This window comes from Gambusia affinis, linkage group LG04 (genome assembly GCF_019740435.1).
Source record: "Gambusia affinis linkage group LG04, SWU_Gaff_1.0, whole genome shotgun sequence".
Classification (NCBI taxonomy): Eukaryota; Metazoa; Chordata; class Actinopteri; order Cyprinodontiformes; family Poeciliidae; genus Gambusia; species Gambusia affinis.
In genome coordinates this window covers 11,568,178-11,591,919 of record NC_057871.1, presented here as the reverse complement: position 1 = coordinate 11,591,919, position 23,742 = coordinate 11,568,178, and the positions used below count along the sequence as shown (strand labels likewise).

The following is a 23,742-nucleotide window of genomic DNA, read 5'->3' as shown; positions in this document are numbered from 1 at the left end:
ACACTGTTGTCATGCTTATGCTTGCATTCTCAGACACATGGCACGAAAACTGTGAGACACATTTCTGGTAATCAAAACATATATTTCTTGAGAAAATTAATATATTTGTTAGCTACAATTATAGGTATACTATATCCAAGAAAATCTTCTAATCCGTTTTTTCCATTTATGTTGTTTTGAATTGCTAAAATAAGCTAAAAGTTGTGGTAGCCTTCCACTATTCTGAGGACTTCTTCTTCTTTCTGCAAACTAACTTTATAAAAATTTTAAGAATATCTTTAAATGTAACCCGGCTACACTTAAAGACATTTTAAATGTAACATTCTCTGCATCTTTTTTTTGAAAAAAAAAAAATGCCAATAATTATTATAACTCAAAAACTGATTATAGTGTTAGCATAAAAACATGCAGCATCAGAGAACTTGCTTAGTTTTAGATTAATTAAAACTGATAGTAGCTTGTCATGATGTCAGATATAAAACTACTCAAACACAGAGGTGCTCAAACCTAGTTTCTCTTGTTTTTTTTTCTTGGACCTCTTTAAATAAAATACCTTTATCACATTTCATCAAAGTCTCAACGGTGTGAGTCTCCATGAGTGGAAAGTCATGGCCTTCTCTTTCAGCTTGAATGGTCAAGTGCTTCTGTCCGTTTTAGCAAAGACGTGCGCGAAAGAGCCAAGAGATTCGAGGCTATCAGCGCTATCATGGACATTCCTCCATCCCACTGACATCCTGTTGTCCTTCCAGGTCCTCACTTGGTGACGGATAATTGCCTTGATGATAACCTCTTAACAGTGCGTGTGTGAATGCGTGTGGGTGTGTGTGCGTGCACACATTGTAGACGTGACACAAAGCACAACCCCTCTAGGGAGACACACCTCTGCCTCCACTTCTCCTCAACCTTGTCCTCTGAAGTTCAAACAGCTGACAGCTCAGCTGAGGTCAGAGCTTTTCAGCGGATTAGCCGACCTGCATTACACGATACGCTTTATGAATGAGAGGCAATCAGGTGTATGCTTGAGAAATTCACAGGATTTTCTTAGTTACATTTTTTTTCAGAGTTGGTCTTCATGGTAAAGGTTTTTTTTTTTCTGAGTTAACACACGCAATTAAAAAAATCAGCATTCCAGGAAATTATTGCAATCGCTGTAACTGATGATTAGAAGATTTTCTTTATTCATCTGAGAGCTTGGTGGGAGTCTGGGAGGCTAAAGAGAAGGTTGAAGCTGTATATCTAAAATCCTGCTACACAATTTTGCAAAGTAATACCTCTTTGTTAGAAATGCCTGTCTAAGTTTAATGTTCTGATAAAAAGATTGTTATGGTTAACACCACATGCAGCCCCTTGGATGTTCTACACTTTTTATTGCTTTTACAAATCAATCAAGATCAACAATTTTTTTTTTGACAAATCAATTCACAAAAAACTTCAATGTCAGATTGAAAACAAATTTCTTAAAATAAAAATGACAATTAAATAAAAATTAGGTATAAAATAAACCACTGCATAAATATTCACCCCCTTCAAATTATTATTTAGTAGATGAACTTTATGCTGAAATATCACAGAGTCTGCATAGATGGGTGTCATACTTGCACAACTAGACACTACAATTTTACTAAATTTTTCCTTGGGCTTTGATAATATTGAGTACAAAAATTACATTCAATAAAGCCCACTCTGTAAAACAGCAGTGCGTGTAATGAAATGCCTACAAAAATATTCAACATCAATAAACAGTCTTGGTCATATCAAACAAAAAACAGCAGAGACAGGAAATTGTCTGATATCTCAAAATGACTTGATGGCTCCATCTGCGTACTCAAGTTAATTTGGACTCTGCGGACATTCACACGATCATGGCCCAACGTTTTGGCAGGGAAACAAATTGTATACTCTGCAAGATTGCTAGCCCATCTTTTCTTTGACAGTTGGCAGTGATTTTAGTTCACAGTGGAGAGTGATCAAATGCATATGAACTCAATGCAAAGAAGTTTTTTAAAAAAAATAACTGCACATCCCACAAACTCATTTTCATTTTGCTATGAACAAAAGCGCTTGCCAGCTTCATGTCACTCCTCATGAGCATCTCACAGAATAAGAATAGCGTAAGAAAGTTGAATAATTTCAGCAATTCAGTTCACAAAGTGAGAAATACATATTATATTAGTGACATATTTGAAGTTCCTAATTTTTTATATATTGATGTTTATGACTTACAGATAGTAAAAACATGAAATCATTACCTACTGAAAATTAGAATAACACAAGACCAATAAAAAGCGGAATTTTAAAAGACACGGTTTTTATGCAAGGCCAGGCTGCTCCTGAGGTACGACAAGAAAATATGTGGAAAAGAAAAGCTTAAGCCACAAATCATGGAATATGTGAGGTAGAAAGACGCACGGGGAAAAGAATACAAAAACTTGGGTTGTAACTTAAAACACACTTTCCAAACCGTGATTGTATCTAAAACAGCAAACACACCCTAAAGACGTGACAGGAGTTGATGTTCCACGAAATCTGCATCATTTCCTTATGCTTAGATTTGTGCAACATTCTCCAACAAATCAACTTTAATCAGAAAAGTGACAACAGCTTTGACTTCGCCTTTAGCTTGTATTTGTATTTTGTGAACTCTTATTTGAGAGCATCTTTCTGAAACAGCTGAATGAACATCCTCTTGAGTGTTATTCCAGATTTCTTGCCAGAGATGAAGTCATAAACAGACTCAAAAGGTCATCAGGTGATCTTTGTACTACAGAGCTGACAGGGTAAAGTGCAGACAATGTGCAGATGGACATTTCGTGCTCAGATCATTTCTGGGATGTGTCTAAATAGGTCTTCAATCTGCACAGCATGGCGAGAAAACAGCTTTGAGAAGCAAGAAGACACAAAGCTATCATTGTTTTTGCAGAAATTCCTTTGTCTCACTGACTCATTGTAGTCTTCAGTTGGAGGTCATGTGTTTAACATCCTGTATGATGGAAAATTGCCAAAATGATAACTATTAATAGCGTGCGTGTTAATGTTTGCATGCAGACGTGACTCTAGGGACGGGATCTCTGGACACGCTCCGGGTGACACACCTTTTCTCCCATCTGACCTCCTTTGATATCACAGAAATGAGCTTGTGTCTACTTAACACGACATAAGACTTGTGTCTATGAGCTAAGATTACATTTTTATTTGACAAACAGAATTCAAAGTTATAAATCCTGATTACATACATCTCCTTATATTAACAGAAGATTTGTCTTAAAGCACATATTTAGGTTAAACACACAGCACTATGTACAAATATTGGGGAAAAAAACAACAACTATGGTACACCATCTTTAAAACTCAATACATCAACAGACACACACAGATGAAACAAATGAAATAAACCATTTCAAAAAAATATGAACAAAGACCACAAGAATGATTTTACTTCAATCAAATGACAGAGGAGAGCTAATCGAAACTTGGCTGGTCGATGTCCGGCGGCACGGTGCACCTGGTCAGGTTGGACAGGTACAGAGCGGTAGTGTTCGGAACGAGACCAGACGCCACTTTGAGGATGGTGAGCAGCCTTCGAGCTGAACTCGTTGCTCCTTCAGGAGACTGAGGAGGAAGAAAAATGAAGAACTGAGTGACATATAACTGGGAAAACACAAATATGTTGTAGATGAGATAAAGCCCTTAATTTAGTTTATTGCAGTTATATAGTGAAATCAACACAGAAATTTTTTCACGAAAAAAGAAAAAAAAAATCAACCTTTCTTTATGGATGTCATGAACACTATGTAAAACCTGCAGTGTAATCTGAGAGAGGATTCTGGGTGATCTGTTGGTAACATCTTGATTTGTAAAAAAAAAAAAAAAAAGTAAACTCACTGCATTTAATATGAATTATTAAACTTTTATTGGACGAATGAGAAAAAAATATTTCTAAAAGCAATATAACCTGTACTTGTTTTTCTCAAACTGATCCAGAACTGGAATATGATGAAAGCAAATTCCCGACTTTTCAAGACTGAATAGGAATTCTGAAGGTAATCACAGCAGGGGGAACAACTGGAACATCTTTGGTAATCTGTCTTAAAACATGGCATTGTTTCTCTTTACTCACTAATTGAGCTCAAATGAAAGCTTGGCTTTTTTTCAGAGATTCAGTGATATGATTGAAATTTTTTTAAAATCTATTTAGAAGCAGTAAAACAATAATAATAAAAAAAACACTATGAAAAGTTAATGCCTTACAGTGAAAGGTAGCACAGTTTTAGTATTTCTTATGAATATGCAACATTTTATTCTTTGGGCTCAATGTGGTTGAGAACAAACCCAATAAGAAACTGGCTCGACTCCTCCAAACAGGCACTAAACTGTCATTGTCATTAAAGAATGATTTAAAAGAAAAAGCTATTATGACCTCCACAAAATTTTATTATTAAATATTTTCTTTGTTCTTTCATTTTATTGTCCTAACCTTTTTTCTGGCTAGTAGATCAAACTTTAGAAGGAAAATATGCTCAGTAATTGTGGCACAAACCTGATCCTCAGCAAACAACAGAGGGCAGTGGAGCAAGACGGCCAGCTGTCTCAGAGCATCCAGGCACCCTGTGCGGACTGAGGCATGGCGAGCTGGGCAGACAATAGTAAAAAGATCAACCACTCACAGAGAAAAGGTGCTTATTTTTTTTCTTTTTTTTCCAGAAGCCTCTATGTTGAAAGCTATGGTACAGTGGTTTATTAGTACTCTTCCTGACTTGTGGTACATTTGTGTGACTCAAGGGAGGATTTGTCATACCATTAGTAGCCATGAAGCAGACTTTCCCAAGGAAAAATCCAGGATCCAAATATTTCAGAGAAGCTTTTGCCGACTCAAAACTATGACAAAACAATAACGAAACACAGAACAGGATTATTTGTTTGAGCATATACTCTAGTACAAAGTAATATGAAATACTGCATAGAGTCTCTGTTTATACAATTAAACATAAAAGAAAAAACATAGAATCTTTTCTGCCCAACAGGAGAATGTTTTCTGATTTCATCTGAATTTGGCTTCCAGGAAGTTATGAACAAATGATAAAATATGGATTTGACTCTATATTTCTCTATAATTGTACAATTTGGATCCGATTTCATGCCCAGACCCTTCAGACAGAGGTCAAATCAATGCTAAGTAAATAAACAAAACCGCTGGATTCGAATGGATTACCTGTTTTCTCAAGTGACTTAGATTAAACATTACCTCTTGTCCGAGGTCAGATTAATGATGAACACCACCAGGTCGATCCTCGGTCGACTCTCATCGTTCTCCATGGGAAGCGGGAGACTCTTGGCTAGTCTCCTGCAGTCAGGGGGCATGTAATCAGTCAGAGATGTTGAAGAAGGTCATACTAGCTGATTTTAAACTGGCTCTAAGAGCAATAGGAATACTTTGACATAAAACTGACATGAACACAACAATGCTACACTTCCTGAACTAGCCCGTATCAGCTGACCAGCAGCGTTAGCAGGGTGAGGAGAGGGTCACTCACACATTCACAGTTACAGCCGTCTCCTCCACCAGGGTATTTGCCAAATTCTGTTGAAACTGCTCCTCATTCTCCACCAGCTGAGGGGAAAGTCAATATGAGTCAATATTAAAACTTGCTGGTTATTCAATTTTTTATTTAGAATCAAACCATTTGAGAGGTCAAAACTCCTCAAAATTAACTGCTTCGAGTGAATGTATATTAAATTTTTGATTTGTTTCCTTGAGCACAGCAGATATGCCCGTCATACAAAAGAGTGATTTATTAAGTAATGTATATTACTTTTTAAAAACGTATGTCTTAAATACATTTAATTTGAGGTAAAGGGGTCGGTCAATAAGAAAATTATAGTTTGATTCCTGCTTCCCCACCACATTTTTTCAGGTGTTACCTATAAACTAGAAATATTTTTGGTTAGGTTAAACTGAACAAGTCAAAACAGTTTGGAAGTTTGGATACTAGTTGGTAAAACAAATAATCGGCATTATGAATCGATCATATTTATACTGGGAACAATAATTTTATCAGACTGAGGTATGTATAAACCCAAATTTGGTTTGAGTTTGTGAAAATACCAGAATATGTCAAAACTTGGAAGAAGTTAAATAGATTAACGTCCACACAGTCCTGCTTCACGGCGCTACATACATAAAAAACATAACAAGCTCACCAGGATGTTGGCCGTATTCAGATCAGGAAGTTTACTGAACGGTTTTAACAGAGACATTTTAACAGAGACAGAGATAAAAGATATAACCAGAATCAACCCAGAAGATTTAGCAAAACAATCTCGTGTATATCTCGGCTCATTTATTTTGCTCGCGCTTCTTTTTCGAACGTGTATTTGACGTCATTACGTCTGAATCGTAGTCACTGTTCGCCATCTAGCGGTGCCAGGCATGACTTGCAAGTTATACGTTTTGATCTGGCAGGAGTGATCCCGTTTAGTTTATGGCAAAATAAATGAACAAATATTGCAAAAAAATATGTTTCGTTAAACTAGTAAATGTCAGGTTAAGTAAAATTGATATGATTATTTTATTTAAACAAAATTAAACAATTTTCTGGCAAACATATTTACAGAGACGTTGTACGGTATTTGTTTTTGGTTTTTTTTTGCTTAGGCTTGTAGTCAAATTTAGGAAGCTTTTCATAAGACTTTACAAGCTACAATACATACAAAATACAAATTATAACAATGGCTCCAAATATAAGGCAACATTTCCATTAACATTCTATTAAACATCATACAAATGAATGTGACAGCTTTAAGTAAGAATGTCTCTTAGGTAATATTAAATTTTTTTTTAGAAATCATGTGATAAGTAATACTGTAGAATCTGCTGTGCATAGTTTGACACTCTTCCAGTTACATTCAAAAGCTTTTGGAATCTGGTATAGATCAGATTATTTAGCACATCAAAATTAAACATTTAAACCCTAGTATTGACAAAGGTCTTGTGGTCTTGCCTGGACTTTCAAAGAGCATATTTTTCATTTTAAGGGTCATGTAAGAAATATGCCGAGGTGCATCTCAAATTAGAATACCATCAGAAACTATTTGAATACAAAAGGCAACACCTATGTAGGTTTTACAAACTAGGGATAAATTTAAGGTTATTACCAATTGTAGTTTATAGCAAATAAAACCCACACAATCTTTTTCTTGGATAAGTAATACATAATACAAATAAAAAGAAAGCATATTTATTGGACACCAGATTTCTTTAAAGTATATTTGTGTACTCTGAGGTATATGCCCTAACTTGGTCATGGACTACTTTGGAGCAAAATACTACATCTTTTTGACATAGTAGTATGGAGATGATCAGTCTGCGTTACTGCAGGAAAATTAAATCATCTCAGTATACAGTATCTCCTCAAGCACAAACAACCTGGTAAATGGTTTTAGACTTTAGACATCAACAGATAAAATGGCTCCCCAAGTAGTTCCTGGCTGGAAATGTTGGATTGATTCTTCACCATCTTGGATTATGTGCTTCCCCTCTTCCTACAAACTTTGAGACCCTGATTCATACAGGAAATGCAGTAAGTTTCATCTGGAAAAAACGAACAAAATAAAAACAACAACCTTGTTCTCTTAGCTCAAGTGAGAGTACACCATGTAGCTCGGAAGCTGTATTTTGTGTTTTAACTGGCCTCAGTTAACAAAATTTACACAAAAAAACGTCCATACATCATTGTGTGAGTAATCCATATATTACAAGTTTTCCTCTCTGAATTGAAATGATCTTGTATATCCTGCAGTCTGCATTGCAAAAGTCTTTGTTAAATTTAAAAACAAACCTCAAACTTTGTCAGCTGCAACAACTAGATGTACTGTAAATGTAAAATGTACAGCCTTGCTACTCAGTGGGTAATGGTGTCACAAAACATATTCAAATTGTGATAAGTAAAAGGAAAAAAAACATACTAGGAGTATTTGAACAAAAGAAGAACATTTTATTCACTTGTGGTGTGGTAATGTGGACTCCTCCCACAAACTCTTCCAGTAAGTTCATCCTACATTACAGCATCAGTGTATAAATATCCACCGACCATTATTCTGTAAACTGAACAGATGAAAAATATTTAGATGACGTCATTAAGGACGATAACAGAGGCTGTTTTCAAGGGGAGCACGTTGTATGGTGCCTCTTAAATGTTGTGTATGGGGAGACTCTTGTCTGCAAGGCAGCGAATAAAACATTGTTAGAAGAATTTTGTCATCCACAACCCTTCTATATCATTAATGTGTATGAAACATTAACGGTCTAACTAGTCTGTGAAAAAGGAAAAGAACAGCACTTCAGTAAAACAGAAATAAAGCCAAGCCTCTCTCCCCTTGTACCTGTGTGAATAACCTTCAGGCCAGCAAGATGACAAAAAATTATGACTGTACATCCTTCTTACAAGTCCCGCCTTCAATAGTCTCTTAAAAGTCAGTTTGCATGTTTCTTTGATCCCCACTATCCAAAAGCCCATGTCCCACTTTGAACATGCGTAGTCAAATCAAATGCACCGACACCAACAAGCTCATTTCCCCTTCCTCTTTTGTACTTAACATCCAAACCAGCAGGGTAACTGTTCAGATCTCGCCAGACTCCCGTTCCTCAGAGCTGGAGCGCCGGTCTCGCTCAAACGACACGGATCTCTCCCTTTCCCTTCCTCTGGCCACGTTAGGAGAAGCAGAGCGCTCCCTGTCCTCCAAGTCTGCCCCCTCCGGTCTGTCATTTCGCCATCCCTCCGCTGCACGCTCCCGCCACCTCTCCTGGGACGGGGATGGCTCTCTGTCACGTGTGTGGGATGATCTGTCTCTAGAGGATCTGAAGGAAAAAAAGATCAAAAAAAAAGGAGAGAATGAAAACCATCCTTTGCAACAGAAAGCACATCAGTGTGTTTTATTGGGAAAGAGTAACAATTCTGAAGTTAAAGGAAAAGCATGAATGGCTTTCTTTCTTTAAAGTAAAAATCTGACCTCTATTGCTTGTATTCAACTTTGCACAACCACTTTTCACATCTTTAATAGCTGCAAATCTTTTGTGATGCTTCATCTTTGTACAGAAGTTCTGCTCAACCAGATGAAGGGTTTGTGAACTGTAAATTTCAAGAATTACCACACTGAGTTCTGAACTTTCACTGGACCGTTTTGACAAAAGATTATGTTTTGATCTGAACCACTCTCATTTAGCTGTGGTTGTATGTTTGGTGCTGCTGTCTTACTAGAACAGTTCAATTCCAGTCCATAATGGCTGGTTTTAGATTCATTTTGGTTTCTAAAATATCTGATTCGAATAATTCATGTCATCTAGCTCCCAAGGGAACTTGTAATTATTCTGTTCCTTTGAATCAAGTGTGTTGGACCAGAGGAACATCTAAAACATGGAAGAAACTGGTCCTTGAACAACAGCTATGTATACAGCTTCATTCATCTTTGCTGTCACTGCTAAAGAAGTGATCCCAGCAACATGATGCGTTCACTGCCATATTTCAAAACATAGTGGTGTTCATTTTAATTCTACTTCCCAATTATGCACCATTTTGTGTTGACATACCACATATGACAATATGCAATATGACAAAGGAAAAAAAAATCTGGTACATGAATACTTCTTTGTGTGTACCTAAGAATTAGGAAGTAATATCTTAGGATAGATTTCAAAAGTTGGTAGATTTTTCCTGTTCAAAGCCACTCCACTTTACTGATTGACTTGACAAGATATGCTTAAATATTCATTTCTGTTCAAATAAGAATTAACTGAAGTGATAAATATATACACCTCTTCTTTTTGTGCCTGTGAGAGTGGGAGCGTGAGCGGTGTCTGTCTTTGTGTCGATGCTTCCTCTCTCGCTCACGATCCCGGTCAGGTCCGTCTTCTCTGGAATGAGAGGAGCGGTGTCGTCTCGCACGATGCGACGATGAACTGCCTCCATCTCTGTTTAAACAATTTTTCAATAATTGAATCATTAAGTAAAACATGATAGTAATAGTAAACATGGCATATGGTGAGAACAGTTTGTTATGGAGATTGCAAGACTGTATAAGAAGCACCATTTTCAGGGTGATTTTCACTTTGATGAGGGTGACAAATATAACATGTAAATATAAATTCCCTTTAACAACGGCAACATCACATTTTATATCTTCTCACCATTTCTCTATAAAGGATTCAAATCTTAAAAAAAAAACCAGAAATGCTATGTGAGTCAAGGCAGCGAAGGAATACCTGTATCGATCGCCACTTCTGGATCTAGACCTGAGAAAATGACACATAAAGATACATATGACATCTGTGAATAAATGCAAACTTTTTAAATGTGCGGTTGAATTTCTTACCTTCTCCGCTCCCTTTCTCGTTCTCTCTCCCACTCTCGTTGTTGCTCCTTCTCTCTTTCCCGCTCCAACTCCCACTGTCGCGCTCTTTCCTCCTCTCTTTCACGGTCCTCACGTCTTCTCATGCGCAATTTTTCTTGCTTTTCTACGACGGCTTTCTGAATATGGAAAGAGGAGTTAAAAGATCAGAAGTTAAAATGTAAATATACCGCATCCATGACTACAAGCAAACTTACCCTAAGCTTTTCCAGCTTCTCACGGATTTCGATGAAACCGAGGTGAAGTTTGCCCCCAAAGTGGTCTGCCAGGCGGCGGTCATTATCATGGAGACCCAAGTAGGCTGAACACACCTCACACACCCGAAGTTTCTGCTGTTGAAAGCTGGAAGCTGGCATTGAGTTTCTGTAAACATCCTTTTTAAAACAAATAAGCAAAATTGAGGTTAGGAAAGAAGAGAACGTTACTCCAAACATTTATTTTGGCATTCTGAATATCATTTAACTACAACTCAAACGTTTGAATTAAGGTCATGTTCATAACGCGGCCTCACCTAAAACCTGGAGAGCCAAACAAAGCAACAGAAAGGCAACATTTCTGACCTCTGCTTCTTTCTTCAAGGCCCGTGTTTTCTCCACCTTCTCCAGCACCTGCTGGGCTTCATCTACGTTCCCTTCGCCCCCCAGCTGCTCCGCCTTAGCCAGAAGTTTCCCAATCTCTTCGTTTAACTCGTGGACACGCTCGGCCTTTCATGGTAGGGAAGACAAAGAGAAAAAGATAGAAGAAAAAAAAAGTTTTGTTACTTTTCTTGGGAGTACATCGCTTAAAACAAACAGAGCGCTCATCACCTTTGCGGCCACTTCGGCGCTGATCTCATCCTGAGTCTCGGCTAGTCTCTTCTTAGCCAACTCTGTTCTACGATCGCAGTCAGCAATGAAAGCCTGAAGGTGTTCCGCAGCCTGGAACAACATATTTGACAGTTCAGGAACAGTAATTCTTAGACCTATAAAATGACATAAAACGGTTTATTAGAAAGTAGAACCATTTATTCTACTACTGGCAGTGTTTGGATGTAATAAGTGTGAACAGGATTACTTGGTGGACTACAATAGCTTGTATGCCACTTTGAAGTGTGGCAAAGCAATGATATGTTGAGTTTATGGAAGTGTTTACTTGTTAAAAGTAATTACATCTCCCTCTGTAATTATTCAGCAAACAATCCCACAAGAGAAGGAGCCAAATAAAAGCACAGAACACACTTCTGGGTTTTAGCACTAATAAATTGTGAATTTTTACAATATTAAAAGAAAAAGTTTTAACTGTGCAAACAATCTAAACCCCTAAGATGCAAACATATAATACTTTTGAGCTATGCACATATTCTGATCCTGATTCAAGTAGATAAATAAAACATAGAAGATATGTTAAGCCAAAGAAAATGTTTAAAATTACTTAACATATTTTTTGGGAAACAACAACAACGACAAAAAAAAGTCGGTTGCTTTGTTTTAGACTCTTATAAGCAATGACTGATTCAGCTGGGACAAAGATTATATTTCTTTAATTCAAAATGTCAGAACTGAGCTTCAGCAGTTAGGTGACTTACATCAAGCTCAAAGAAATACTCATTCTCCTTGGAAGCGATCTCGTAATCTGCTCGCAGAGCCAAATCATGGACTTTGGCACATTCTCCCAGGTCCATTCTCTAAAATAATAAAGAAAATAAATGCAATAATACACTTTCTATATCACTTCCTTGTTAATATAAATCATTAAAAACAGAAATATTATACATAATTGTTAGTCCGGACTTGTTTTACCACAGTCTTTACATAGAAGGTGTGTATGTAATAATCATAACATCTAAAATGCATCATGAGGAACAACCTAAATCACAGGTTCCAGCCCACATATTGCTTCTCTTATCAATGTAATCACTCTGCTCAAGCCTAATCAAATCCTGATGTAAACACTTATTTTTTATTGTCCAGTAAGTTTACTTGGATTATTCATACTTACGGTGCCTGACAGAATGTCATGAGGACATGAATCTAAGAGGTGGCTCTTACAGACTCGATCGTCTGTAAATTTAATTCTCTGCCTCATGGTGTCTCCTGAAACAAACGAAAAGCAAGGCAGCAGGTGTTAGATTTGTAGTTTTATTTTGTGCGTTAATACATGTTATAAAATATTTCTGCTCCCTTAAAACAAGAGTGATTCTATAAATGGAAATCTAAACTGAAGTAGTCATAAAGTCAGTTACTTCATTCTAGCTGAGTATTTCTTAATAGGGCGAACAAAGTTACCAACACGGGGAGTGAATTAACTTAAAACAACTAGTTGTAATAGCTACATAGAGAACGGCTTAATTCAAATTAACTTTGTCGTTAAACTCTTAAGGTTTTAAGTGGCCATGTAATGTTGTCCACAACAGGTTGCTAAGCAGTTAGCTGCCCTCATGTTAGCCAGGCTGAGTAGCACGCCTCACTGACAGCTTAGCCTTGCAGCTAATGCTAACCCAAGTCATCGAGCGCTGTCACGCTATTAATCAAGACTGAAACAAGACAAGTCCGGCTCACCGTCTCTGCCCGTCCCCATGAGCTGGTCCAGCATCGCTCGCATCTGCGCCTGGGCCGACATGTTGGCCTAACGTTGTTGGAGTGGGTCCGTCCCCGCCAGCAGTGCTCCTCTCGCGGGCCAGTCTCTCCAGCTGCAGGCCTCTCCTCTGGCTTTTTTCTACACAATAACACGGTTAATTTTCCCCACCAGCAAGAAAAGCTCAATCCCAAAAGCCACAACTTCTTCGGTTTACTGAATGTCACTGTACTTCTACTGAAGCTGAATATGGCTTAGTAAAGGTGGATGGCTTCGGGACCGCTGAAAGGAGCAAGTGCAGCGGCTGTTTAAAAACTGCTGGAGTCCATTAGTCGGGTTGAAACGTGTGGCGAGCTGAGTGAATGCAGTCGGTGGGTTTGATTAGCTAACCAAATATGTATGGAAATGAAAACCAACTTGTTCTGTTAACATAGTATCTAAACGTATTTCTAGCCAGGCAGCTAGAAGTTGTCAAGTTTGTTCATCGTCCTCTCTCTTCCGCCTTCTCAGTTCCTCTTTGTGCGCGCCACCGGAAAGCGCGCGCTCCGTGATTCAGATGAAGTGTTGCAGTCAACTAGGCTCGATAAATTATTGAATTTTTAATCTCTGTTACTATTATTTTAATAGAATACACGGCATAAAATTTAGCAGACACTTTTTACGGATTATATTTTTAAAATAATTATATTTATGCTATAAATAGAATAGCTTTCTATACAGCTTCCAAAATTTGCATTAGAGGGTGGATTTGTACTTCTGGGAACTTTGTTTAGTGAAAACATAAAGTCATGTCAAGAAATCCAACTGTCACTGAAAAATTCACTTATTTCTTTAAATTGCAAAAGTGACATAAAACAGGACTTGAAATTGGCCGGATGTTATTTGTGTTTAGACATCAAAGTAAGATAAAATATTTTATTAGAAAGTAAAACCGTTTATCCGCATCATAGATGAGCCTTGGGTTAAGTTTTTCTCTCTGAAGGAAGTCGTTATTCTTGTGTACTCTTCCCCCGTGTTACACTTGTATATATTAATAAACATAAATATTGAGGTTTACAATCTTTCACTTACTTCAGGATATGTGAAGAATATGTGTAAAAAAAAAAGAATAACAGTGGAGGAGATTTTAGACATGCTCTGCTCAAGTACAAACATTTCTGCAAAATTGATTCAACATGTACACAATAACAACCCAAACATGTATATATTCATCTGATCTGTTTTTAAGTACCCTGTTTATTTCCGCTAATATTTACAGCATACACATTGCCATTAAGCCTTTTATCAAGATTAACATCTGAGTATTGCAGAATTTCAAGGATCCCCTTTTTTGGGGCACCTGAAGCCTAATCCATACGGGAAAAAAATGTCAGTTACTCATTATGTGATAGGAAAGTAAATCTATAGCTAGGTGCTTTAGTGCCTGTACTAACTTGTCAAGTGATGAGACTTCACTTACTGGTAATTTGAGGTTGAAGTGTTGAACTTGAACTAAAGTAAAGTTCAAATTAGTAGGGGATAAAATTAAAAAAGTTTTTTTTATGTCTGTTTGAATTCCTTATAATATACATTCTCAGAGTTAATTACTCACATGCGTTTGGGTTGTGAATGATTGTGTTATTTAGTTTACCAGATGTGATATGATTTTCTGAAAGCAAAAATTTGATTAATTTTTGGAAATATTTCTACTCACATTTCATAATTTAGCAAAACTGCAACTGACAGTAAATATTAATTAAATGGTTTTCATTAGTTTTGACCCTCATGATTCTAAATTAATAGACATAATCCCAAGACATGGCCATATTTTCCATGTGTTTTTAATATTTTTAATAATAGTTGTGGTACATTTGTTAATATTTGTATGTTGGTGTGGTGTTTCACTAAACTGCTAGTCACACCCAACCCAACCCTGTCCGAGCACAAACGTCCCACTGTGAAGAACAAAAATGGCGACGAGAATTCTGCGGCTTCCTCTCCGTCTTTTCAGCAGGAACACGGGCATAATGACCCGTAACCCCAGCTTGAAAACATCATCCATTTCCAGGACGACTCAAAGAAGAACTGTGGTATCCACACCTTCGGGAGCACTCCTTCCAAAACCTGAAAAAGTGAGCATTTTTATCTTCGCTAAGTAGAGAAAACCAACAAGACACAGGGTAGGCGGGGTTAAATATGTATTGACAGCAGAAAGGGCCAATAGAAAGGCAGAAAGTCTACAAAGGAGCTTCATTTAGCCAGTGAGAGTGTTTACACATCTACAGGAAGTATTTTACAGAATTTTTATCTTGTAGTTCTTTAAATTTTATGTTTTATTTTAAGGTTTCAAGGACAAATGAGATGTTATTTGATTTATCTATCCAGAATATTTCGAAATGATAAGGAAAATTAACAATACATTAGAATATCACTGTCGGATTCCTAAAGCTGGGATGGCATATTCTATTTAAATTCCTCACTGTAAGTATCCACTTTTTTAACCTTATGTGTGACAGTTTGGCAGACCATATCAGAGAAAAAAAGATTATTGTCAAAACTAAGTCTGTAATCTGGTTTGACATTTTCACCATTGGTAAACATGTTTAATTCAGCTTCAAACTCACATCCTACACAGCCTGAAAAAGTGTGGAATTTGATTTTTTTAATATTTTCCTGGCGTGGGTTGTAACTAACAAAAGAAAATAGTGTATAAAATTTGTATTTCCAGGCTGTATTCACTGATACAGTTACAGAGTTTAATCCATCCATCCAACCATCCACATCAGTCTCGCTTTCTATGTACAAGGCTATTGTCTTTGCAGGCTTTTATATTTAAAGGTTGATTTATTCAGAAATAGCTGCAGTGAATTCACATTAAGATGGCCAAAAAGCGATGCAGTATTAAGCGATGAAGACCAATTTCACTGCTTTGTCTTTAGTTTGCTGTTCCAAACCCAAAAACACTTGACATGAAATCAAACAGTTCAAATGTTGAGCCTGGACATCAACAAAAAGGTGCATAACCTTTGAAAGTTGATACAACATAAAAGTTAAGACATGTACCGGTAGCTCTAAATTTGTTAAAGACTATTTTAAACAATCATTGTAATTAAGTCATTTTACTAGGGTGAAGCTCTCTCAGTCTAGAGCACAGTGCTTAATAGCAATCAGAGGTGGAGTCTTTGACTTGCACTGTTCACACCTTTGTAATTCTTTTGTAACTTTGCAGACACCCTTTGGCCTTATCCGCATGACAGTGGTGGTGGTGCCTTTCCTTTATGTTGGAACTCTGATCAGCAAGAATTTTGCCGCTCTCCTGGAAGAGCATGACATTTTTGTCCCCGAGGATGACGACGATGATGACTGACTTTTGTCTGCCACATAAGAGGTAAACGGTATGTGTCCCAGAGCCACACCTTAAACGCTGGCTAAAGATTATAGCTCAAATCTTTCATGTCTCATCTGTGTAAATTGTGTCAGAAGCATGTTAACCAATTACAGACTTTGTGCATGTAATTGTTATCTCCTTTTTATTTGTTGAAGTTTTCAATTGCTAATGAATGTCATTGTAAAAACCTTTGTCCACAGGGTGCTTTGCAATATGGCCTGAAAGAATACCAGGCAGCACAGGCTAGATGAGCGTGGAAAGAGCACTTTCAGACATCCTTTTCGTCCAGCCATCTCCTTCATATCGCTGCACCTATTGGCCCTGATTTTGAGAAATCTCTTGTCTTGTGAAGCTATCAGAACTATTATCTCTGACTTCACTCTTGTTTGCATGTTTACAAGTGTGTCCACTAAATAAACAAAGCTTTGATCACACGTGGAACGCATTCTCTTTATTTCATAACGGTCAGTGGTTCGTACATAACAGTTGTGATTCAATAAGATTGTTTTTACTTGATATTTAGTAATTGGCTGGCTGCTGTTCATCCTTTGATGTAAAGTTCATGTGTTGACCTTATTGGTCAGGTGTGTCTGCCTTCCTCCTGGAGTGCAGCATTGGCCAGTTTTAAATGCTCATTAAGGGAGTCCAGCTCCAACTGGCTTCGACCTCTTGTATCACTCAGTTCAACATAGGCCTCCTTATACTTCTTATAGACTGCATCTTTTTCCTGCAGCAAACATAAGCATATTTGAAATACGAAATAATAAGCACACTCCAATATAGAAATATTCACATTTTCACATTTTGTTCTGTTACAACCACAAATTTTAATGTATTTTATGTGGAAGGAAAAAGATCAATGGTTTTTAAAATGACTTTTTTAATGACTTGAACATTTGTTTAAAGAAATTCTTGCTATCCATTTCATATTTTTACTTGTAAAAACTAAAGTTTTTTCTCAATTTAATGTCTAATAGTTACCTTCTGATGATCTGTCACATAAAATTTTAAGAAAATGCATTAAAGTTTATGGTTGTAAAGACAAGAGGCTTTTGCAAGAGATTTTATATTTATTAAGATAATTCAGGCATACCTTCATAAGCATTTGGACCTCATTTTGTAGACAGCTGATTTCTTTTTTAAGATACTGCACCTCATTTTCCTTTGCTCTCAACATTGTCTGAAAGACAAAACATGCAACTTCTCACTATTTCAGCCTACAAGATGATTGTATGCGTCAAATAATGTACTGACATAATTCTCAGCTGAGTTTAATGTAGTTTTCAAGTTTAAAACAACTGGTATTTACACAAGCTATTATTACAAATTGGCAAATGTTGCTTCAGAAAACCAGAAATTGGTTAGGTTTTTTTTGCTGTTGTATTGAGAAATATATAATAAAGATATTGCGCAGCTGCTCCATCAGCATAATGCAATACATTAAATTTACCAGGAGGCGGCAGTATATACCACAGTAGGATGTTTCTGACAACACATTCGTCACAAAGTCAAGAATTTCAAAACAGAAGTGACCGGGCAACAGTGCATGGAGGTATTAATGTAGACAAAGCAAACTACTTCGATTTATTTATGGATTCAGAATTGCAGTGTTTAAATGGTGGGACTGTGTTGTTTCCAATGGTATATCAAGACCATTTGATTGCTATGGGCTCCAGGGGCTCGATTGCACTGAGACACTGGATTATTTATTGTAATAAAAATAATTTCAAAAGACTATGTTTTTATTCTTAATACCTCTAAATTGGAAGGAGTTTCCTCGGTTTTGCAAAGTGAGGCCGCCTCAGACCTCTGGCCTGTAATGAAATATCTCATTCGACTGATTTCTTCTGCAAGCTTCACCTTAAGCTCCTGAAAAATAGAATTTGTTAGGAAAAATTGTGTTCCAAACATATGTTGGAAAGTTAAATATACATACATTATGCAATAATGTGACCCTACAGTGGAGATTAAAACACAACCTGGTTTTCTCTCTGGAGCTGCTCCATCTCTTTCTTCTTGTAGTCCAGCTCAGTCTCTCGGCTCTTGCTGTTGCGCTCAGTGCTTTTCAACTCCAGGCACTTTTGAGAGTATTGTTCTGATAGCACGTTTAACTCGCTGTGCAAGACATCCGCCTGAGGCCTGATGTAGACGAACACACAAAGTTCTGAACTGAATTGTACAGCATCATCACAGTGAGGGTCGTTATGGAGTTAGGAACATCTCAGTCTAGCAGCAACAGCCTGGAAGGAAGTTGCTCTTATCAGCAGCAGAACAGAGAGCTGAGAATAAACTTACATATGATCTCTGTAGGAGGAATCCAAGTGTGCTGCTCCTCCATCCTGCCCTCTGGCCTTCCCCACTTCTCTCTCCAACTCCTCCCTGTGAGCTGCTTTGAGTGCCTCCATAGCTTTAATGAAAATTAATCAGTTAGAAAACTAACCAATTGTAAAGTTATGGGAGAAGAGCCTTGAAGAAAGCGGAATCATCACAGTAGAAGTATTATTTAGGGATGTCCCAATTAAATTCCAGGTGTCAGGCCACAGACTGTGACAAATTTTTAAATAGCTTTGTCGTTTTTATCATTCCTTAAATCGTACAATCTCGATGTCTTTTAGGATATTGATTTTAAGAGAACTTAGTAAAAATTAACACTAGTCATTAAATTTTATGTCATCCACAGAAATGAGCGAAGCTTATGAAGCAGGACACTGTTGTCTCCTGAACTAGAAGTAGACAATGGTGAGCTTTAATTATCAACAAGTAATATGAAAATGGGGAGAAAAACATGCTAAGATTAGATTTCTTCAGCTACCATCTCCACATAGACATGTATGTGATACACATGATACACCTGTAGGAACAAGGGATAAAATTATACTTGTTTCAAGTGATCATTACAATAGTTCTGTAAACTAGTTGACTCATATTGGAGCAGCATACTGACACTAACCTCCAAAAACTCTGGTTGAGACAAATTCAATGTCTCCGTCTAGAAGTTTACTGGTGAATAAATGAAGTGGGAGAAGGGAAGATCGCAATGCTAAAGTATGTTGTGAAAAAGAAAACAACTGTGTTTTTTTACTGCATAGATTTTAACAATGTAATAAACTGTGACTCTGTATTGGTAATTCTTATTCTTAAGAGGCTTGGATCAGAATTTGGAATATAAGTCTCAATGGGACGTCCTTTGCATGATATTGTGAGTCAGCTAACCCTTAGCAGCTGACTGGCTCTCCTCTTGTAGCATGCGGTCTCTCTCTTCCTCAAGCTTCTTCTTCTCCTTGGCATGCTTCTCCTGCAGCTCCTGCAGTTGCTTTTGATGAGCTGCTTCCATGGCTTTCAGTTTGGCTCTACAGGGGGCTCCAGGGCCACATGGACTGTCCACATCTATCTCCATGGCTTGATGCTCCTTTCTGATGCTTTCAACCTGCTTTTGAAGACAGAGGTTGGGAAGTATTAGAAGGTGCAAAGCTTTTCTTTTGCATCCTAAACGAATTACTGGCTTACCTCCTTTTGAAGAGCCTCAGCTTTGTTAGTTGGAAGGATCTGACTATTTATTGATGAAAGAGCCTTGCCCGAAGAGGACAAGCAAGTCTGATTGACCTGATCTGGGCTTGGTTGATACATTTGAGAATAAATTAGAGACCCTGACAAATCAGGAGAACTTGATTGATGGGCCTGGCCTCCAGTGAGAGACTGGGAGCTTACGTCCTTATATGACGTTTCAAATTCTGTCCATTTCTTATTGACTTCAGAGTCTATGGTTTCAATAACAGGGACTGTAAGGTTCCCCTTTTTCAGTTCCATGGAGTCCCACCTGCTGTTCATCTCACTGAGAGGGACCCCTTCCTCAAACCACTTGTTCCTCTCTTCCAGTCTCTTTGCTTGCTCACGGTCCCAACCTTCTCCTTGTTCCCTCTGAGTGGCCGGAGACAGGTCTATGCCTGGGTCGCCTTTTGTCGTTGGGTCCTTGTTGGCGTTTGCGTCTACGGTGTTGTAGATAGAAGTGGCAGGTTCACAGCTGGAGTACTTGCAGGGGAACTGAGTGGGCCGTTGGCTTGACGACAGTCTGCGGGAGCGGGTGTTCGCTTTCTCACTGCCGGAGTCTGATTGGCTGAGGTCAAAATAAGAGGGAATACATAAGAGTAGAGTTACACATCCAACTACGGACAACAGAACAGGTTCACTGGAGACTGACCAACCAATCACAAAAAGGTTCTGGCCCCTTGAATACTTTTTAATGAAATTACAATTTCAATTTTAGATTAAAACAACATGATACACTTCAAAATAAATTGTTTATTAATTTAATTAATTTGTGATATCATTATATTTATATTATATCAATTTATGTCAAATAAATATTTTATTCCTACCCATTTTTCATTTTTACATTAAGAATTAAAATTGATATGATGTCTGTTTAGAACATGATAAATGTCATTAAGATTTCCCTCTTCTAAAAATATTTTTAAAGGACAGCTATGGAGCTTTAAAGTGAGGTTCTGCTTTGGTTAGAAAAGAATCTCTTTAATTCATCCCATAATGAGACCAATTACAACGTGGAACTCACTGTGAGTTGTTCTGGATGGCCTGTGTCAGTAACTTCACCCAGTTCCGACGAATTCTGGATGTTGTAGCAGAGAGAGTGAACACAGCTCTTTTTGTCTGAAGAAGAGAGAAACGCACAAGAAGTGGGGCATCTTAATGACCGTCCACTGACCTGGAAAAATGCTTTAAAACATGAGGATAGTAGTGATGCACTAAAAATTGCGTACCTGAATTTGAAGTCCATAGTTCTTCTCTACATCACAGTCTGACACATTCACACAGGATGTCAGATCAATCTCTCCATCCAAATCATCCGACTTCATAAGAAAAGAGATTATGTTTAATTAACTTCATTTTGTTTGGATTTTTAACACATAACACATTAAAGACATAACTGGTATAGATGTACAATGATCCATAGTGTCAGTTATGTGCTTGTGAAATATTTTACCCACATTTGTACAGTTTGGTACACTTTGTACACTTGCCTTAAACTGTTTCAAACCTCCCTTGTAAAAATGTTTTCCAGAACTAGCTTTTATTGCGATTACAGCTGCTGTTCTTATACGCCACCACTCCAGAACTGAACATGTAAGGGCTGAATGTTTTGCCCACTCTTCTTTTCAAAATAACTCAGTTTCAGTCAGATTGAATGAGAAGCATCTGTAAACATCAATTTCCAGGTCTTGCCACAGATTCTAAAATAAATGTAGGTTGGGACTACCTACATTCTAACATTCTAACAAATAAATATAATTTATTTGTTAGAATTATAAATATAAATATTTATAATTTGTTCAGGGTGATGTGCAGTCTTAGTTTTTCAACCATTTTGGACTCATGAGACTAGAAAACCATCTTCCACATGTTTACAGTGTCCTCTCTATGGCTGGTAAAAAACTGCAAACAGAGCATCTTATGGCTTTTCCTCCAACAATAACTTTTTCATAACAAGCTCATAAACCACTGATCTTTTCTTTCCTCTTCACAAATATGTTCTACTTTGTGTTATTTATTAAAACATACCACTAAAACCTTAAACTTTGTGGTTTTGATGGGATAAAATGTTGCAAGGCACTGTAAGTGTCATTGAGACACATCTGTTCCTACCTCCTCAGCCTCCGAGTCTCTGTAGTACCTCAGTGAAGTGTCACCAAGAACAAACCAGTGCTTCATCCACTGTTGGAAATTAACAGATAAGGGCATCTAAATATTACTTGGCAACATTATCATCACACTTAAGGTTTTTAAAAAAAAAAAAGTTTTTGAAATTTGTTTTAATTTGTCACAGGGTCAAAATTAAACATACAAAATGAAATAATATAAACATGCAACTGTAGTAATATTTAGTTAAATGCCCTTTTTACTGTGATGGATTATCCAGTAACATCTGTACTTCATCTATCTGATCCAAATTGTCTCTTGGCTTGCTCTTCCAATTCAGGAATCATTATGCTTAAGACAATCAAAAAGTAGAAGGTGGTGGAACACCAGTCACTTTCTACAGCTCAGCCTGTTTAACATCAGTGCAGACTGAGGTCTTCTGAGGTACAGCTTTAATGGTAAAAAAAGACAAAGTTTAATTTGACCACAGTCACAAAAAGGACATGTGAAGGACCCAAGGACAACAGGACGGTTAAGCATGGTGGTAGCAGCTCGGTATTGCGTGGTTGTGTTAATAACAGTAAGCCTTTACAACTGTAAGCTGTTTGTGGGATAATAAAAAGTGAGGGCCAGCATAATATTTTTAACTGTATTTTAAATCAGCTACTAAAGTAGACGGTTTAAACTTTGAGATGGTTTGATCTTTAAGCAGGTTAAGAGAAAAATGGTTGAAATGGATGATAAAAATCCCAAAATGAATGTGACGTGCACCGATAATGTTTCCATTTAGACCAGAATTTTATTTTTAAACACTGCTTAAATCATATCAAAACCACACTTAACACAGCCCAGACAATCATCAGAGTCTGCTGGTTGAGTCAGGTACATTAGAAACAGGCTCTTGTACTTTCTGGGTTCAAACTGTCTGCCAGGTTCTTTACTGATGGTTATAGCAAAAATCTAGCTTGATGAACAAATGTAAAAACAGGTACTTACTTTGCCTTGCTCATCCAGCCTGGACATCCAGCCCTTTAGAAAACACCATCTGCAATTGAAGCATTAGAGCCAAATGGTTGGAAAGCAGTCTGCTGTGGCTCGTGTCTCATTTTTGATTGTGAAACTAAAGGAAGCGGAAACTGTCAAGCAGACAAAACGGTCCAGTTGATATTGCTACAGTAGTCTGAAAAAAGGTGACAAAGACAGCTATCTCTTCACAAGTAACAACGATCTTGAAAAATGAGGAAATTAAACAGGAAGATCTGTAGTTTCTGTGAATCATGATCAGTACTGTTGGAGGAGAAAGAGGAACTTGTAAAACGTTTTCAGAATCACTCTAAAAGGCAAGCAGATGCTGTCAAAGGTAGTTAGGACACCTTAAAACACTCACCAAGCAAGATGTTGGGTCCAAGTTGCATGAAGTGATGACAGAGAAACAGGACTTAAGAGAGAAGTACTGCAAGGTATGCAGAAGGAAGCGGAAGCCACAAAAGTGTGGTCATGCCATTTCTCTTTGCATTTTAGACTGCCACAATGAAGTCTTGTGACCCAATTTAACATTCTCTGCAGTACAATAGAAATATGGTCACAGCATTTTATATCCATTAATTATACACTTATTCAGCAGTTTTGAAAAGTGCAAAAAAAAACAACAACTTTTTACTTCACTTCTCTAGGGAAAGAAAAACTCCTGTAGAAACAACTCCTGTTGCAAAACTATTCTTGAATCCATTAATAAAGATGATTAATCACATGAGCATGCTCCCTTA

General features: G+C 37.3%; 4 protein-coding genes across 8 annotated transcripts; 1 reads left to right on the top strand and 3 right to left on the bottom strand.

The window, feature by feature from the left end:
* Positions 1-3,175: 3,175 nt before the first annotated feature.
* On the bottom strand, positions 3,176-6,376 carry pane1 (proliferation associated nuclear element). The gene is made up of 6 exons (XM_044114102.1): positions 6,199-6,376; positions 5,532-5,608; positions 5,243-5,341; positions 4,796-4,875; positions 4,538-4,629; positions 3,176-3,609 (listed from the first exon to the last, which is right to left on the bottom strand). Exons 1-6 carry the CDS (start codon positions 6,253-6,255, stop codon positions 3,460-3,462), a joined length of 555 nt encoding a protein of 184 aa, XP_043970037.1. The 5' UTR covers positions 6,256-6,376; the 3' UTR covers positions 3,176-3,459.
* Positions 6,377-7,968: 1,592 nt separating this feature from the next.
* zgc:158803 (LUC7 domain-containing protein) lies at positions 7,969-13,512 on the bottom strand. Of its 2 annotated transcripts, XM_044114101.1 has the most exons (11): positions 13,187-13,512; positions 12,939-13,095; positions 12,379-12,473; positions 11,966-12,064; positions 11,208-11,318; positions 10,962-11,105; positions 10,599-10,775; positions 10,366-10,520; positions 10,256-10,285; positions 9,809-9,964; positions 7,969-8,854 (listed from the first exon to the last, which is right to left on the bottom strand). In XM_044114101.1, exons 2-11 carry the CDS (start codon positions 12,997-12,999, stop codon positions 8,617-8,619), a joined length of 1,266 nt encoding a protein of 421 aa, XP_043970036.1. In that variant the 5' UTR covers positions 13,000-13,095; positions 13,187-13,512; the 3' UTR covers positions 7,969-8,616. The 2 variants fall into 2 exon arrangements, with proteins under 2 accessions (XP_043970036.1, XP_043970035.1); XM_044114100.1 differs by having other exon boundaries at positions 12,939-13,503.
* Positions 13,513-14,863: 1,351 nt separating this feature from the next.
* LOC122829460 (essential MCU regulator, mitochondrial-like) lies at positions 14,864-16,755 on the top strand. 2 transcript variants are annotated; one of them, XM_044114037.1, is made up of 3 exons: positions 14,864-15,065; positions 16,163-16,321; positions 16,522-16,755. In XM_044114037.1, exons 1-2 carry the CDS (start codon positions 14,904-14,906, stop codon positions 16,298-16,300), a joined length of 300 nt encoding a protein of 99 aa, XP_043969972.1. In that variant the 5' UTR covers positions 14,864-14,903; the 3' UTR covers positions 16,301-16,321; positions 16,522-16,755. The 2 variants fall into 2 exon arrangements, with proteins under 2 accessions (XP_043969972.1, XP_043969971.1); XM_044114036.1 differs by having other exon boundaries at positions 14,865-15,065; positions 16,163-16,328.
* Positions 16,756-16,845: 90 nt separating this feature from the next.
* Positions 16,846-23,436, bottom strand: LOC122829459 (TRIO and F-actin-binding protein-like). Of its 3 annotated transcripts, none has more exons than XM_044114034.1 (12): positions 23,364-23,436; positions 22,973-23,021; positions 21,983-22,051; positions 21,100-21,189; positions 20,895-20,989; positions 19,829-20,435; positions 19,535-19,751; positions 18,617-18,728; positions 18,301-18,460; positions 18,077-18,190; positions 17,415-17,501; positions 16,846-17,048 (listed from the first exon to the last, which is right to left on the bottom strand). In XM_044114034.1, the coding sequence occupies exons 2-12, from the start codon at positions 22,997-22,999 to the stop codon at positions 16,902-16,904; spliced, it is 1,725 nt and encodes a 574-aa protein (XP_043969969.1). In that variant the 5' UTR covers positions 23,000-23,021; positions 23,364-23,436; the 3' UTR covers positions 16,846-16,901. The 3 variants fall into 3 exon arrangements, with proteins under 3 accessions (XP_043969969.1, XP_043969970.1, XP_043969967.1); XM_044114035.1 differs by having other exon boundaries at positions 19,535-19,748; positions 23,364-23,399; XM_044114032.1 differs by lacking the exon at positions 23,364-23,436 and having other exon boundaries at positions 22,973-23,263.
* Between the last annotated feature and the right edge of the window lie 306 nt (positions 23,437-23,742).

What these genes read in the sequence shown, in the direction of transcription:
- pane1 (XM_044114102.1), bottom strand. Translation starts at nt 6,255, where the DNA reads ATGTCTCTGTTAAAACCGTTCAGTAAACTTCCTGATCTGAATACGGCC. An exon ending in ACGGCTGTAACTGTGAATGT is followed by an intron (nt 5,342 to 5,531) that starts GTGAGTGACCCT and finishes CCCTGACTGCAG; the next exon opens with GAGACTAGCCAAGAGTCTCC. An exon ending in CTGCTTCATGGCTACTAATG is followed by an intron (nt 4,630 to 4,795) that starts GTATGACAAATC and finishes TTGTCTGCCCAG; the next exon opens with CTCGCCATGCCTCAGTCCGC.
- zgc:158803 (XM_044114101.1), bottom strand. Translation starts at nt 12,999, where the DNA reads ATGTCGGCCCAGGCGCAGATGCGAGCGATGCTGGACCAGCTCATGGGG. An exon ending in GCGCCGAAGTGGCCGCAAAG is followed by an intron (nt 11,106 to 11,207) that starts GTGATGAGCGCT and finishes CTACCATGAAAG; the next exon opens with GCCGAGCGTGTCCACGAGTT. An exon ending in AGAAGCTGGAAAAGCTTAGG is followed by an intron (nt 10,521 to 10,598) that starts GTAAGTTTGCTT and finishes TTCCATATTCAG; the next exon opens with AAAGCCGTCGTAGAAAAGCA.
- LOC122829460 (XM_044114037.1), top strand. Translation starts at nt 14,904, where the DNA reads ATGGCGACGAGAATTCTGCGGCTTCCTCTCCGTCTTTTCAGCAGGAAC. An exon ending in TCCTTCCAAAACCTGAAAAA is followed by an intron (nt 15,066 to 16,162) that starts GTGAGCATTTTT and finishes GTAACTTTGCAG; the next exon opens with ACACCCTTTGGCCTTATCCG.
- LOC122829459 (XM_044114034.1), bottom strand. Translation starts at nt 22,999, where the DNA reads ATGTCCAGGCTGGATGAGCAAGGCAAA. An exon ending in ACTATGGACTTCAAATTCAG is followed by an intron (nt 20,990 to 21,099) that starts GTACGCAATTTT and finishes TCTCTTCTTCAG; the next exon opens with ACAAAAAGAGCTGTGTTCAC. An exon ending in AGGTCCAAATGCTTATGAAG is followed by an intron (nt 17,049 to 17,414) that starts GTATGCCTGAAT and finishes TGTTTGCTGCAG; the next exon opens with GAAAAAGATGCAGTCTATAA.